We start from the raw sequence: 13,134 nt of genomic DNA on the forward strand, positions 1-13,134 counted from the left end.
AAGTAGGCATGCATATATAATTCAAAATATTGTAAGCAAAGACGCAGCTTTTTTTTCAGATAAGCACTGAGCCACCGCGGCGGCTTGATTAGAGAAAGATGCTACAGCTGTAGGTGCATGCACGGACTCGATACGCTGGTCAAGCTGTGTGTGCAGGGACGAAATTAGCATGTTCGGTTGCTTCCGAAACTTAATTAGCTTACTCCGAAACTTGGACAAATGGCTTTGTTGCGAAGCAAGCTGTTGGAGCTTGCCACAACGATAATAAAATCTGATCGCCTGAAACATTTTCAGAACACTGTTGCACGTACTTTCTAGCTTAGAAATGCGTCCCTCCTTCATAATAAAGTAGCTATATTATTCGCTTCTTTTTTTTTTAGATTTTCGTCGCCGCAGATATCGAAGGTATAGGAATCCTCAAGAAATAAAGCATTCGCACCTCAGTTTTTACACGTAGGGTATATTGCTTCACAAAGACTCCTTAACGCGCTTAACATATGCGTATGGTCCAGAGAGTTTGCTCGCCCTTCTAAAACTAATTGAACACGGGAAAAACTTAACTGAACACGTAGCAAACTAAGCAGTAATCGGCATATGGTTCTTCGAGTGAACTTATTTCGCCACTGCACGAGCGATTGGCCCGCTCAAAAAAATTACCTTCTCTATTACGTTGTTCAAGTATGCGTCTATATATATTCACGCCCGACCGGAGAGTTGATAAATGCACGAAATCGGCTTCTAATTTTGATCAGAGACAACAAAGGCTGTGGTCCTTATCTTAATTTAAACGCAAATCACCTCGAGAGATTTGTCAGAAATCAGCGCAGAAAGCGAAAGCTGCGCACTGATCCGCGTGCTGACACATGATACCTCGCATGGCGTTTTGTGTTACTAAAACGTTGGGACGGAGTAAAAAAATAGAAAAGCTGGAACGCACCTAGTTCTGGCACGCATCGTAGTGTCTTTTCACAGTGGAGAGTGTAGCGCAATACTGCATCGCATTTTACTTTTCAAACGAAGCGCAGCCGTTTTAACCCAACGCTGGGCAGCGGTTTCGTTTTCTGTACCGTACCAACATGGAGGACTTAGTTCTCTGAGCGCCGAGAGATGGCGCTGCGCATTTCGCATATCGTCTATTGGTTGGAACAATTCTGGTAGCCCTATCTGCAGTTCGGTACAAACTATAATCGCGCTTAGTCAGCTTATGGACCCGGCTGGACGCCTCAGGTGTGCCATAACAAAACCAACACATCACTGCCACTATGTACAGGTGCTGTCAGAAGTAATTGGAAGGCAATATTCACGAAAAAATTTAATCAATGGCTCCCCAATTCATGTATCCTTGAATACATATGTGCAGCCTAATTGTGATTTTTCGAATTGCACTGTGCACCAACAAGCAGGGACCATTATGCTTTAGATTTAAAGAAGTTAAATTTTTTCACAAAGTCGCCCTCCATTTACTTTTGACGGCGAGTCTACACGCCACCACGTGCGTTTGCACAACGATCACTACGACTGGTCCCAAACCGCGACGCAAAAAGCTAGTCAAAGAAAACTTGGTTCGTGCACGGTGCTCTCCGCCGCTGCGGGCGGTCAGTGTCAACACCTAAAATATCCTTACACCGCGGAGTAGGACGTACAAAAACTGCCCCGGTGCCTGCGAAAATGCATCGACCAAATGGCGATTATCTGAAACAACAGAAGAATCTTCAGCCCTTAAACCGGCATGTTTCACTTCTAGAAGATATGCGCTTATTTTTACTTTTTAAAAGAATTGAGACTATATTTTTGGGATGAACCTCTGCGCGAGATCGCAGATATGCAGGTGAAAATACGCAGCACTTACTATTCATACAGGCGAAGACAAACTGACGTAGTCGTTTCGCACCGCTGGGACCTTTGTTCACAACCTCATTTTTCGAGTTCCTTAGTGTTCTCTTCGATATATTCCAGATATCTAATTATTTTTCTTTTCGTTCAAGCAACCCTTGGTGTGTGCCACCTCTGCTACGTGGAACTCTTGATGGAGGTTGTGGTTACTCTGTCGCAGGAATCGTTGGTCTCAATGGCCGTCCCTGGTGGGAAAATAGGCGTTTGTGCATCCAATTGCTCAACGACCTAGGATACGGAAAGGAGGCCATGCACACCCATATACAGGCAAGTACAGCCCAGTCGCACTTTTTAAGGTCTCAGTATTTGGAGGGCCAACATTAGTAGTGTCGAGATGCCTGTGCGACGTCACGGGACAACCTCGCTTGAAACACTCACAGTTCTCATGGGACACGCTGCTTGTTCGAGTGCACCGGGTCGCGAATAAATTGTTTCGTTTATGCGTGCCCAAAAGATTGGCCACTTGACCGTAGTTGTTGAGTCAACCTATTACGCACAGGCAATATTTTTCGGTTAATTACCCGTAAAAGGGACGATTAAGTATCTGCAGCGCGAACACAACACAGGAAGAAGAAGAAAGCGATAGTACAGAGCGCTGAACTTCCAACTTTTATTTGAACAAAACTGAACCCGCACTTACCTACACATACCAGGCAAAATCCCACCAGCGGGGGTAATCTAGACGCGTGATGGATCTGGGACCCACACGATGTCCAGGGCATCAAAAAGATAACTAGAATCGCACTATACAATGAGTTCCATGAAATGAAGCACGAATGACATGCGGAAAACAAGAGAATGTAGAAACAGGGTTGAGTGTGCACAAATGGAAAAAAATGGAAAAACAGAGTTAAGGGCGCGAATTTTGCTAAAAAACATGAGAAGGCGAGAACACGGTAAAAAGGTGAGCGATACGAAGGGTGAGCGCCAACAATTAACACGGCTAGAACGAAAATGCCGTGTGCCCCTAAAAACCAGGTAAAATCAGATAAAAGCAGAGACGAAGGTGCTTTCTTTTTCAGATAATGAGATAGAAGGGGCGCTTACGCAACTTTCCTTGAGCCCTGCGATGTAGGTTGCTTCAATGATTTCGCGCGTTAGTTGGTTTTTATGTTTTTTCAAGACAGTTGCTTTCTTAAAATGAAAGTTGGAATGAAAGTTGGAAAATAAATGTTGGAAGTTCAGCGCTCCGTACTATCTTCTCCTTCTTCTTCCTGTGTTGTGTTCGCGCTGCTGATACATGTGGATCGCAACCAACTAGCTCGGCAGATGGTGTTAAATGGACTATTGTTTCGTCTAAATGGTTCATGATACAGGAACAAAACAGCGCAAAAAGACGGGACTACAGCGCTGAGTCTGTATTCTTTCTTTCTTAGTCCCACGTTTTCGCGCTGTTTCGTTCCAGTAATTATCCGTGCGGCGAGGTTCTGGTTTGAATGCTCGGGCTTGAGACGATAGGCTTCTTCATTACAGAGCCTTCGTCAAAAAATGATGAGATGTTGCCGAAGCCCGGTTAGGACTCTAGCCGCCGGGCTGATTACAAAGCTCATTACCTGTAATCAGTCAATTCCCTTGTGTATCTCTGGCAAATTTTTATCTCTTCTAGTTCGTATCCGTTGAATTGTCTGTGCTGTTTTCTCAAAGATGGCAGACAATAATAGCCAAACACCAAGCATTTCTGTTCGTGCGACCTATGTTGACCAGGACATTGTCCGTGTTTTCACCCCGTCACCTATGCAGGAAGAGGTCCATCACCTGGTAACCAAGATGGCCGAAGTTGGAGGAATGCCACTGGTAGCTCGCGACTACCTGACGGCTAGCGTGCTTAACAACATGCTATTCTACGCCACAGGGAGTCGCTACGACTTGGACGATCCGAGACGAGAGCAGCTTGATTCTATCATCGCTGGCTTTTTTGACGCAAGCTTGGATTTCTCCATCGAATACCTGCCCGCTTGGATGAGGAGGCTGTCGACGCGTCTGTTCTCGGCGCCGCGGTGCAGCGCAATTTCACGGCGCATTGAGGAGTTGGCTAAGCTCATGAGGTGGGGAGGCGCCTAAATGGCAGCAAAATCTCTTACTCGGGCTATTTGGTTCATTTTATTTTGATACACCTCGACTACCAGAGAAAAAAGAAAACTCGACACGGGGGATAGAGAGGTGACACACGCGCGGCTTGCAGGTGAACTTTTAATACGTAAGAGAACTATCATACTCTGCGTCCGGCCCTGCGTGCTACCACGCAACTGTAACCGCGTCACAAGATGAGCGTAGAAAACAGTAAATTGAAAATAAAATGACAAATCACCAATAAGAAATTTTATTGCGTGACATACATATTTGAGGCGTATAAGAAAAACATCCACAATTCAATACAAGCTATTATTACAAGTGGACGAAAACGAAAAAGATCAAATCAGACAGAGACAGCGATGGAACTGAAAGACGACGAGATACAGTGCCTTTTTATAGGCCGATGGACATGTGATCTGCCGACGACTGCTTGCGTGGCTGGTAAGCGATACATGAAAATGCAGTTTTTAAAACATGCGCTTGCGCTATCAGTACACCACAATCCTTTCTCCTAAGATTATTTGCACAATCCAAAACTGACTAGCTAGACATCAGTGCCATAACGCAGGACAGGTCGTCGAACACGCGTTGATCTTCGCGGCTCGACCGGTACTTGGGCGGCTTGGCCTGGACTCGCCCCAGGGGTTGCATCTGGGCTAGCAGACAGCGGCTGTGGCTGCCTAGCTGTAGGAGGAAGCCTGACGTGGTAGTCCTCACTTGTGACTGGGTCAACTTCGAGCCATGTCCTTGTTTACTCGTAGCTGTGCCTTCTGCAGACGCGATAGCACAGTCTCTAATCTCTCGGCGTGCTCTTCGGCGTTACATCCAGAAATTAATATGTCATCCAGATAAGCTTTCACTCCGGGAATGCCCGCTAACAGCGTGTCGATGACTCGTTGAAACACCCAAGGTGCGACCGAAATTCCAAACGGTAGCCGCTTAACCTTGTACAGTCCCTTTATCGTGTTGACTGTGAGCACCTCAGCCGTCTCGTCGTCTAGCGTAAGCTGCTGATAAGCTTGGGCTAGATCCAACTTGGTAAAAAACTTGCTTGAACTTAGAGCTGTCAGCATTTCAGCTGTAGTGGGCAAGGGGTATCCACTGCTCTTAATAGCTTTGTTTACGGTACTGCGATAGTCGCCGCAAAGACGTAAAGTTCCATCTTTTTTTCTTACCACTACCAGTGGTGTTGCCCAGTTGGAGTAGCTGACGGGCTCCCACACACCTTGTTGCACCAAGCGGTCCACTTCATTGGCCACGTCGTCCTTGAGGGCTAGTGGAACTGGTCGACTTTTGAGGAACACCGGTTCGGCGTCATCTTTCAGTTCGATGTGAACTGGCGGTCCGTTGAAGCCAGGAAGGTCCCTGCAAAACACCTCGGGAAATCGCGAAGGCACGTCCTCCACGTTTACTTGCTGTATTCCCCGCAAGCCAATACCTAACGGGTTAAACCAGTTTCGCCCAATCAGGCTGTTGCCTTGCTTCTGTACTACGAGCAAAGGTAGCTTTGCCTTCCTGCCTTTGAATTCCACCAAGACACTTGCTTGACCCAGCACAGGTAACGCCTCCTTCGACCAGGTTACGATAGTTGATCCAGAATCTTGCAGTGGTATTTTACCGTGATTCCTTTCAATAACCCTGAAAGTATCTTCACTCACAATTGAGCACGATGAGCCAGAATCAACCTCCATCGGAACTTCTTGCCCTTCAATCATTACTTGAACCATGAACTTCTGTTCTTGCTCATTCACTTCGCACAGGGAAAACAACGCACTCATTTCGTACACGCCCTTGCGCTTATCTCCTTTCTTCTTTTGCTCATACGCTGTCTTCCGAGAAGTTCTATCGTCTTTCGACCGACAAGCCTTACCTATGTGTCCAACCCTTTTGCAGTTGAAGCATGTCGCCTTTCTAAAACGGCACAAATGTGGAGCGTGCTTACCGTTGCACCGGTAACAGCTGGACCCCTCCGCTGGGAGGTCTTGCTTCGCACGGGTTGTTTGTACCATTTCCTGGCCGTCCGTCTCGTATCGACCGTGCTTGCGTATGTCTCGCTGTTGCTTAGCGGTTGCTTCTCCAGTTGTGGCCAAGTCATACGCAACCTTAAACGTAAGGCTGTGTTCTGCGAGAAGTCGCTGCTGAACCCCTTCGTTCCGGAGTCCGCATACGAAACGATCCCGCATCATGACGTCCAACGGGAGTTGGGCGCTGCCAAAACCGCAGTCTTCGGCTAGCTTCCGTAGCGCCGTGACGTAGTCCGCAACCGATTCCTCGGCAGCCTGGTTTCGCCTGTAGAACAAAAACCTTGCATACAGCTCCGAAGACTTTGGATGCAGGTGCTTGCGAACGGCAGTCTTTATTTCTTCGTAGGTTGCTGCTGTCGGTCTTTCTGGCTTCACCAAAGTTACGATGAGCCCGTACACTTCTTCGCCGCAGCTGCTCAACAGGACTGCTCTTTTCTGCTCTTGTTTCGTTATCTGGTTCGCTTCGCAGAACATTTCCAGGCGCTCGACGTATTCGTCCCATGACGCGTTCGTGCCGAGACGATACTCGCCGATCCTGCCGACGGCCATCGCCGTCGCTGCCTCGTCGCCAACTGTTGTGTATCAGACGGACGCCAGGCTGGAACTGAACAAACGTTTATTGATACAGTGCCTTTTTATAGGCCGATGGACATGTGATCTGCCGACGACTGCTTGCGTGGCTGATAAGCGATACATGAAAATGCAGTTTTTAAAACATGCGCTTGCGCTATCAGTACACCACAGCATTAAAAAAGTCTAACCCCAGAAGCAATCGAATAAACTTGGCTATATGTAAAAATATAAGCAAGTAAAGGGTTTCAGAGAAGCCAAGGGTGATCTCCTAAACGCTTGCTCTCTTTGGCGTTTTAATCTTGAAGGACAGATATATCCTACCGGTGCTCACCTATGGGGCAAATACGTGGAGGCTAACGAGAAGGGTTCAGCTTAAGTTAATGACTACGCAGTGAGCTATGGAAAGGAAAATGATCGGTGTAACGTCAAGAGACCGGAAGCGGGCGGTGTTGGTGAGGGAACAAACGTGGGTTAATGATATCGTAGTCAAAATTAAGAGAAAGAAGTTGGCTTGGGCAGGGCATGTAATGCGTAGGCAAGATAACCGCTGGTCCTTAAGGATAATGGGAGCGGATTCCAAGAGAAGGCAAGAGTTCAGGGGGCGGCAGAAAGTTAGGTGAGCGGATGAGATTAATAAGTTTGCGGAGATATGGTAGCCGCAGCTGGCAAAGGACACGGTTAGTCGGAGAGACATGTGAGAGACCTTTTCTCTGCAGTGGGCATAGTCTGGCTGATAATCATGATGAATATGAAAGCCATAGCTTGAATTCCGTCAGTACTTTCTAACTTTCTTATTTGTTTCCCTGGATCCCTGCCTTTGGCAGGTTTGGTATGCCATATAATATTTCCTGTTTTAAGGTCAATTTTTTGTTTAGTTTTGTGGTTTCAGTGTAGTAGCATTACTACTCTCATTCTTGAAAAACCCAATATATCAAGCCGACCTTTGCGCCCGCCTGCGGGAGACAGGAGGAGGTGGAGCCAGTCAGAGGCGCGCGCATATGTGATGTCACAGGCGGCAGAGCTAGTCCGAAACCGTTCGCCTCATGGGTGACGTCACAGGGTGCTCGGATCCAGCTGCCGAGCTGGGGGTAGATGGTAACGCCTGGAAGATTCCAAAGGAACAGAAGAGGAAGAATCTGTCCTCACTTCGTTTTCGCTCCAAGGCGTGTTTGAGCACGTTCTACCGGCGCTCTGCTTCTTGAATGAGCATGAAGGCTGGTCAGGGTCCGTCCGGGATTTCTGCTGATGAGTATCGTCGTGTTTGACGACCGGAACAACACCGGGAAAGACGACTGGAAGAACGTCTAGCGGAAAATGCTGCCTCGAATAAACTTTCCACCTATGAGGTTGTGGAAAACCGATTTGAATTTTCATTCTGTGTATGTGACTAACTTTGGCATCAACGTTACTTGGAACCTACGACGCCAATGTTTAATCATTGAGACACAACACGCTGTAAAAAAAATGCAGTTGAATAACATTCCGTGATTAATCGAGTTCAAATGTCTGCAAATAATCCATTGCTTTTTGGCACCAGTGGAACGAATACCTGCCACCAGCAAGCCAAGACGATGAGCATCAACTGCTTGACGATTACGGAGGGCACATATTGCTGTGCATGTTGCTGCGAGAAGCTGTGGAAGCGTTCGCGTGACGCTACGGAATTCAGCGATAGATGGAGAGCGCTGTTCCCCATTGTAAGATAGAGTCAGTACGGACGCCGAGGTAGTGTACTTCGCTGTGCCAGGGGAGAGACACTCCGTGTTGAACAAGGCTGGGGAAGGCGACTAGTGATGTTGGACGAGGGTTGAATATGTATTTTGTGAAGAACTTAGCGCTAAAAACGGACGAGGGACGAAAGAAAGGACACATAAGACATTCACGAGCCCTCACGAGTGATGATGGCCTCGGATTCCGTTGTGAAGAGACAGAGGCCGAGGGAGATTAGGAAGGCAGCGGTAATGTTGAAAGCTGTTTGTAGGCTATGGATGGCTTGGACTTCTTTACCACTGTCGCTCCATGTCTAGAGAGCAACATCATCAGCATAGACAGGAAAGTAGACAAAATACGGAATGTTCTTCGGGAGGTTGAAAGGGAGAGAAGCCATTACAAGATTCAAAAGGAAAGGCGAAAGAACGGAGCCCCGATGAATTGCCCTGGTGAGTGTCTTGTTATAACTTGGGAGGGCCCTACTCTGACACGAATTTTCCGGCCAGTGAGGAAATATGAAGCGGGACAGGCTGCCAAAAACTCCATGTTGAGAAAGTGCGGAGAGAATGGCGGAGTGGGGAAGATCAAAGGCGCTTTGAATGTCGAGTAAAAGAAGGAAAGCTGCCTGGTCGATGTGGCGGGGCTGTTCGAGAGACGTGACGACATCAGTAATGGAGTTGGTGGTCAGCAAAATTGCAGAAGCCAGTCTGTGTTTCGTGGAAGAGGTTCAAAGCTCTAGCAAGCCAGGTGAGGTGGCGAAGGCAAGGTGTTCCATCACCTTTAAGGTTGCAAAGGTGAGGGATACAGGGTGGTAGTTGAGTTTTTTGGTTTGTTTGCCCGTCTTCACGATGAGAACAATGACGACCACAAGGCAGTCGTCTAGGACGGGGACATATTTCCGGATAATATTGTATGCATTGAGGAGGAGCTTTAGCTCAAGCTTGTCAAGGTTGCGAAGGGCTGGTAGGAGGTTATGCCGTCTAGACAACGGGAGCTTCAGCGTTTTCCTCTGGTAAGGACTTCGTCAAGTTCTCCAGGGGTGAAAGGTGCGGGGAAAAGGCCAGTAGTCTGTGCGAACAGCTCTGGGGAAAGGAGGCAAGACTGTTGGAGGGCTGAGCTTGAAAGTAGGGTGGTGTTGTGAGAGGGATGAATTGAGCAGCGAAGAGATCTGCATGGTTAGAACGGGAAAAGCGTTTGTAAACTGCCGTAGTGAGTGCGGAGATGTGGGTGCCTGCATGGTGGTGTAGGGCATCAAATATTAGCCATAAACTATTAGCCATATGGGCCGGTTTATGAGCAAGTTACAGGTGCTCGCTCAGCTCTGGTGGCGACGGCGTCTGTCATGTCTACTGCAGATTGTGTATATGACGATAAAATATCCAGCAATTAGGGTTGCGGATGCGCTGTGCTTTTTGCTGTGCTCGGCCACGGAAAGATGAGGTTAAGATGTTTAAGGTGGGAGATGGGAATTCCCGCCGGAACAGGGCAGATGGTTGTGGCCGACTGGAGGGAAGCAGATGTGTGGGCGAGGAAGTCCCCGTTGGAAGTGATGGACGAGGAGAGTTGACAAAATTGCGTTGACAGGCTCTTTTTGGGGATGTTGGGGTCGGCTGGTAACAGGAAGGTACAAGAAGAATTGGGTATCTGATTGGCATTGCCGTTCATGGTGCAAGGAGGAGGACGCTATGGATAGGTCGATTGCCATGGAAAAGCAGTGAGGTCTAACAATGGTTGGGTCCTAGCCATTGAGCCACCACGGCGGGCCTCCTTGGGTTGAGGGAGCGCATGCTGTTAGTCGTTATTCTGTCTGCAAGAAGAATCAAAGGGAAAGTGCAAAGACCTTACGACTGGCTTGTGCTGAGCAGCGATCTCTGCCACGTGCAAAGGTAGGAGAGTTGAAAGAAATGTGAGAGGAAAGATTGAAAGAAGAGCATGGTGGGGTTTATTGTGGTTTAACGTCCCAAAGCAACTCAGGCTGTGCGGGACAGCGTAGTGAAGGACTCCGGAAATTTCGACCACCTGGGATTCTTTAACGTGCACTGACATCGCACAGTACGCGGGCCTCTAGAAGAGGAATGCGCCGCAATGGCATCCGCTGAAGCGACGATGGCTATGGCAGGAGATCCTCCTTCTGGCAAGAATCCCTCCCAACAATCGACGAGAGCCTCTATATCCAAGCCCCGAAGGGCCAGGAAGGCACCAAATTCCCTTCACACGCGAACACCGGCTCGCTGTCTATTTATACTTAGAGCGACATAGAGGCGTATCGAAATGTTTGTCGGCGCCTCATGATCACGCTCCCCACGCGAAGACGACAAAGGCCGTGCGATGCATGCGTCTATGGACCCCATGATACGGTCCGCGTAGTGCGACACAGCTACTTGGACTTTGTTTTTTTTTTTCGAAACCTGTTTATTAGTCAGCCGACCGACCCCATCCCATGCAAACAGTTGGAGCCTGCTAGCATGGGATCTTGATCTAATAGGTCTTAAATGGCAACTGGAGGACTTTTTAATAATTTTGACTGAATAATCGCTACCCAATTGTCAAGAATCCCCCTTCTTCGGGAGAAAAATCTGTTTTTACGAGTAAATGGTCCAGAAGAAGTATCTCAAAACAGCACCTACGGAAAACGGATACCTGGTTTATATCAAGCTTTGAAGTAACAAATGCAGTCAGGTAAAAAAGAGGTATGTTGGCTGATAGGTTTAACTGCGGCTGTAAGCGACAGCTTCAATCGTAATTTCTCTGAAATGTCACAAAACAACTTAACAGTTTCGCCTTTCAGTATTCGGAGAGCGAGTATAGGTGAGCGTGCAAGGTGCAGGTTACTTACGCAAGGTTGCCAGTAGAAAGCAGCCGGACTGAGGCCACGAAACAGGAAGTTTGAAATATCATCTGCGCTGAAACAAAACACCACCCTGCTTCGATATTTGGCACAAACGATGCAAAAACTGCAGATAACGTGCCTGAAATGGTTCAATAATTTCTGTGGAAGAAAAAAAAAGTGCTGCAATTGTACTTTAATTACGCTTACACGTTCATGCCCATCTTGAAGCAATATTTTCTTGTCAAATGGTATAAATCTTTCACGGCTGACGCTTTGCTTATTTGGAACCACAGTGGAACACAAGGTCTAACACTGGTTCGGGTATTAAATCGTGCTTTTACTCAAAATATTTCGTTAGAGAATTTGAAAAAACAAGACGCTTAAATTTTCCTTGTTGCCTAACAGGCGTTAAGAAAATATATTTCTCGGCATGTTTGAAATGTTGTGCGATGAGAGATATTCTCTGTTATTTTATACATATCTTTGCGCGCTCGCATGTGTGTACACTTTTTCTCTTTTTTCTACTTCGTAGCGCGCAGGTGGACAACTACCTGAAGACGCCAGAAAGCGAGCGGCAGAGAAGCTTGGTGGACTCTTTCATGCGAGAGATACAAAACCGAAAAAACGACGATGAATGCATCACGAGTAGGTCTGGGGACTTTGTCGCCATGTTTTGAAAGCTCTCCTAGGCCCTTTAGTTCATGCCGGCTTAACATTAATTACTGCAAACAATTAGCTTGGTTGCAGCTACTCGAAAAAACTTCATTTTTGATCCATTGCCACTACCCGCAGCCCTCTCAAAGTGCTCCAGGGAGGGTGCTAAAGACTTGGATGCGAAATTACTAGTACCGAAGTAATCGAGTCGAATTCGTGGCTACGCGCCTCTTGCGAACTATAGTATATCTGAACTCAACGCATGGGAAAATAAGTTCGACAGCGGCTTCTCTTGTGAAATCGGACTAGACGGTGCAGCAACGATTCGCCAAGTAGGCTTCTTGGTAGTGTTGCCAAGTACGTGGTTGCGCTTGTGTCAGAAACCAAGCATCCCACAGGTGGGACTCTTCTTGCATATACACTGCGAGCCCCCTGTCAGCGTCAGCTTCAGTAGCAGCATATTCGTATGGTATCTTCTTTTCGTTCAAATTTAAGCAGCGCTAACTTTTAGGACGAAAACACAGAGGACATGACAGGACGGGCGCTGACTCCAACTATGTTTATTGAACACGTTTTTCGTATAACGTACAAGAAAAGACGACCGTGAGCGCATGCGCATCTGCGACAGACCACAGAGGGAAAGGCCAAGAAAACGGGACGGGGGGCAAGAGTAAAGTGAGCTGACTTTTTTTTTTTTTTCAAAGATGACAGCAAAGGTAGATTAAGATGAGCGGAACGCATTTCGTCCCTTATTTTCAAGCAATCTGAATTCGCTGGCATGCAGGGAGACAAAAGTGGTGGTGACACACATGTTGCCTCTTGCCTTAATGAAAAATGCTTCGGATAATTCCCGAGCTAATCTATCTTTGTTCCTGGTTAGCATTTTGATTTTGTCAAGTCGTGGCTCACAGTTCTGATCGTTTAAGAACGGCAATGGGCGGGTAGATTCAGGCATGAGTCTGATTCGTTTCCCAAACTTCGTTCAAGTTCCCTGGCACGTTCGTTAACACAACGCCCTGTCTGGCCAACGTACACCTTGCCACAAGAAAGGGGGATCTCATAGACCACAACCGTGGCACACCGGACAAAGGGCTTAGCGTGTTTTTTTCCTCAGCCGGATGTTGCAGGGCCACTACTGCTTACTTGAGGGCACACCTTGGCCAGTTTACAAGGCGCAGAGAACACCATCGGAACGCCGTACTTGTTGCCCACCCTTTTTAGGTTATGGGACACAAAGAAAAACATCATTCGCAGTTGCATGAAGCGATCACAGGGAACAACTATTTTTTTTTTCTAATGCACGTAGTTTTTCTGCAGTGAGGTGCAGTTTATTTAGTGCTTGTGGACAGCGGAAAAGAGAAGTCTCTCCCAAGTTAC

The 13,134-nt window shown here is 47.4% G+C and overlaps 2 protein-coding genes across 2 annotated transcripts in view; one reads left to right on the plus strand and one right to left on the minus strand.

The window, feature by feature from the left end:
- Positions 1-13,134, plus strand: part of LOC149334658 (cytochrome P450 2J4-like) — a 145,602-nt gene that overhangs the window by 116,753 nt on the left and 15,715 nt on the right. The window contains exons 4-6 of the mRNA XM_089556298.1: positions 2,054-2,164; positions 3,638-3,938; positions 11,636-11,748. Coding sequence (XP_089412424.1) covers positions 2,054-2,164; positions 3,638-3,938; positions 11,636-11,748 — 525 coding nt within the window. The remainder of the gene's footprint in view (positions 1-2,053; positions 2,165-3,637; positions 3,939-11,635; positions 11,749-13,134) is intronic.
- Positions 5,288-6,727, minus strand: LOC149334659 (uncharacterized). Its single transcript, XM_089556297.1, has 2 exons — positions 5,909-6,727; positions 5,288-5,331 (listed from the first exon to the last, which is right to left on the minus strand). Exons 1-2 carry the CDS (start codon positions 6,537-6,539, stop codon positions 5,288-5,290), a joined length of 675 nt encoding a protein of 224 aa, XP_089412423.1. The 5' UTR covers positions 6,540-6,727.

This window comes from Amblyomma mixtum, chromosome 8, assembly GCF_055824585.1.
Source record: "Amblyomma mixtum isolate Tamu chromosome 8, ASM5582458v1, whole genome shotgun sequence".
Classification (NCBI taxonomy): Eukaryota; Metazoa; Arthropoda; class Arachnida; order Ixodida; family Ixodidae; genus Amblyomma; species Amblyomma mixtum.

Excerpts from the sequence above, each read along its gene's own strand:
- LOC149334659 (XM_089556297.1), bottom strand. The coding sequence starts at position 6,539 with ATGGCCGTCGGCAGGATCGGCGAGTATCGTCTCGGCACGAACGCGTCA. Across the intron at positions 5,332-5,908 it reads CAGCTGTTACCGGTGCAACG|GGACCTTCCTGGCTTCAACG; the intron begins GTAAGCACGCTC and ends GGTGTTTTGCAG.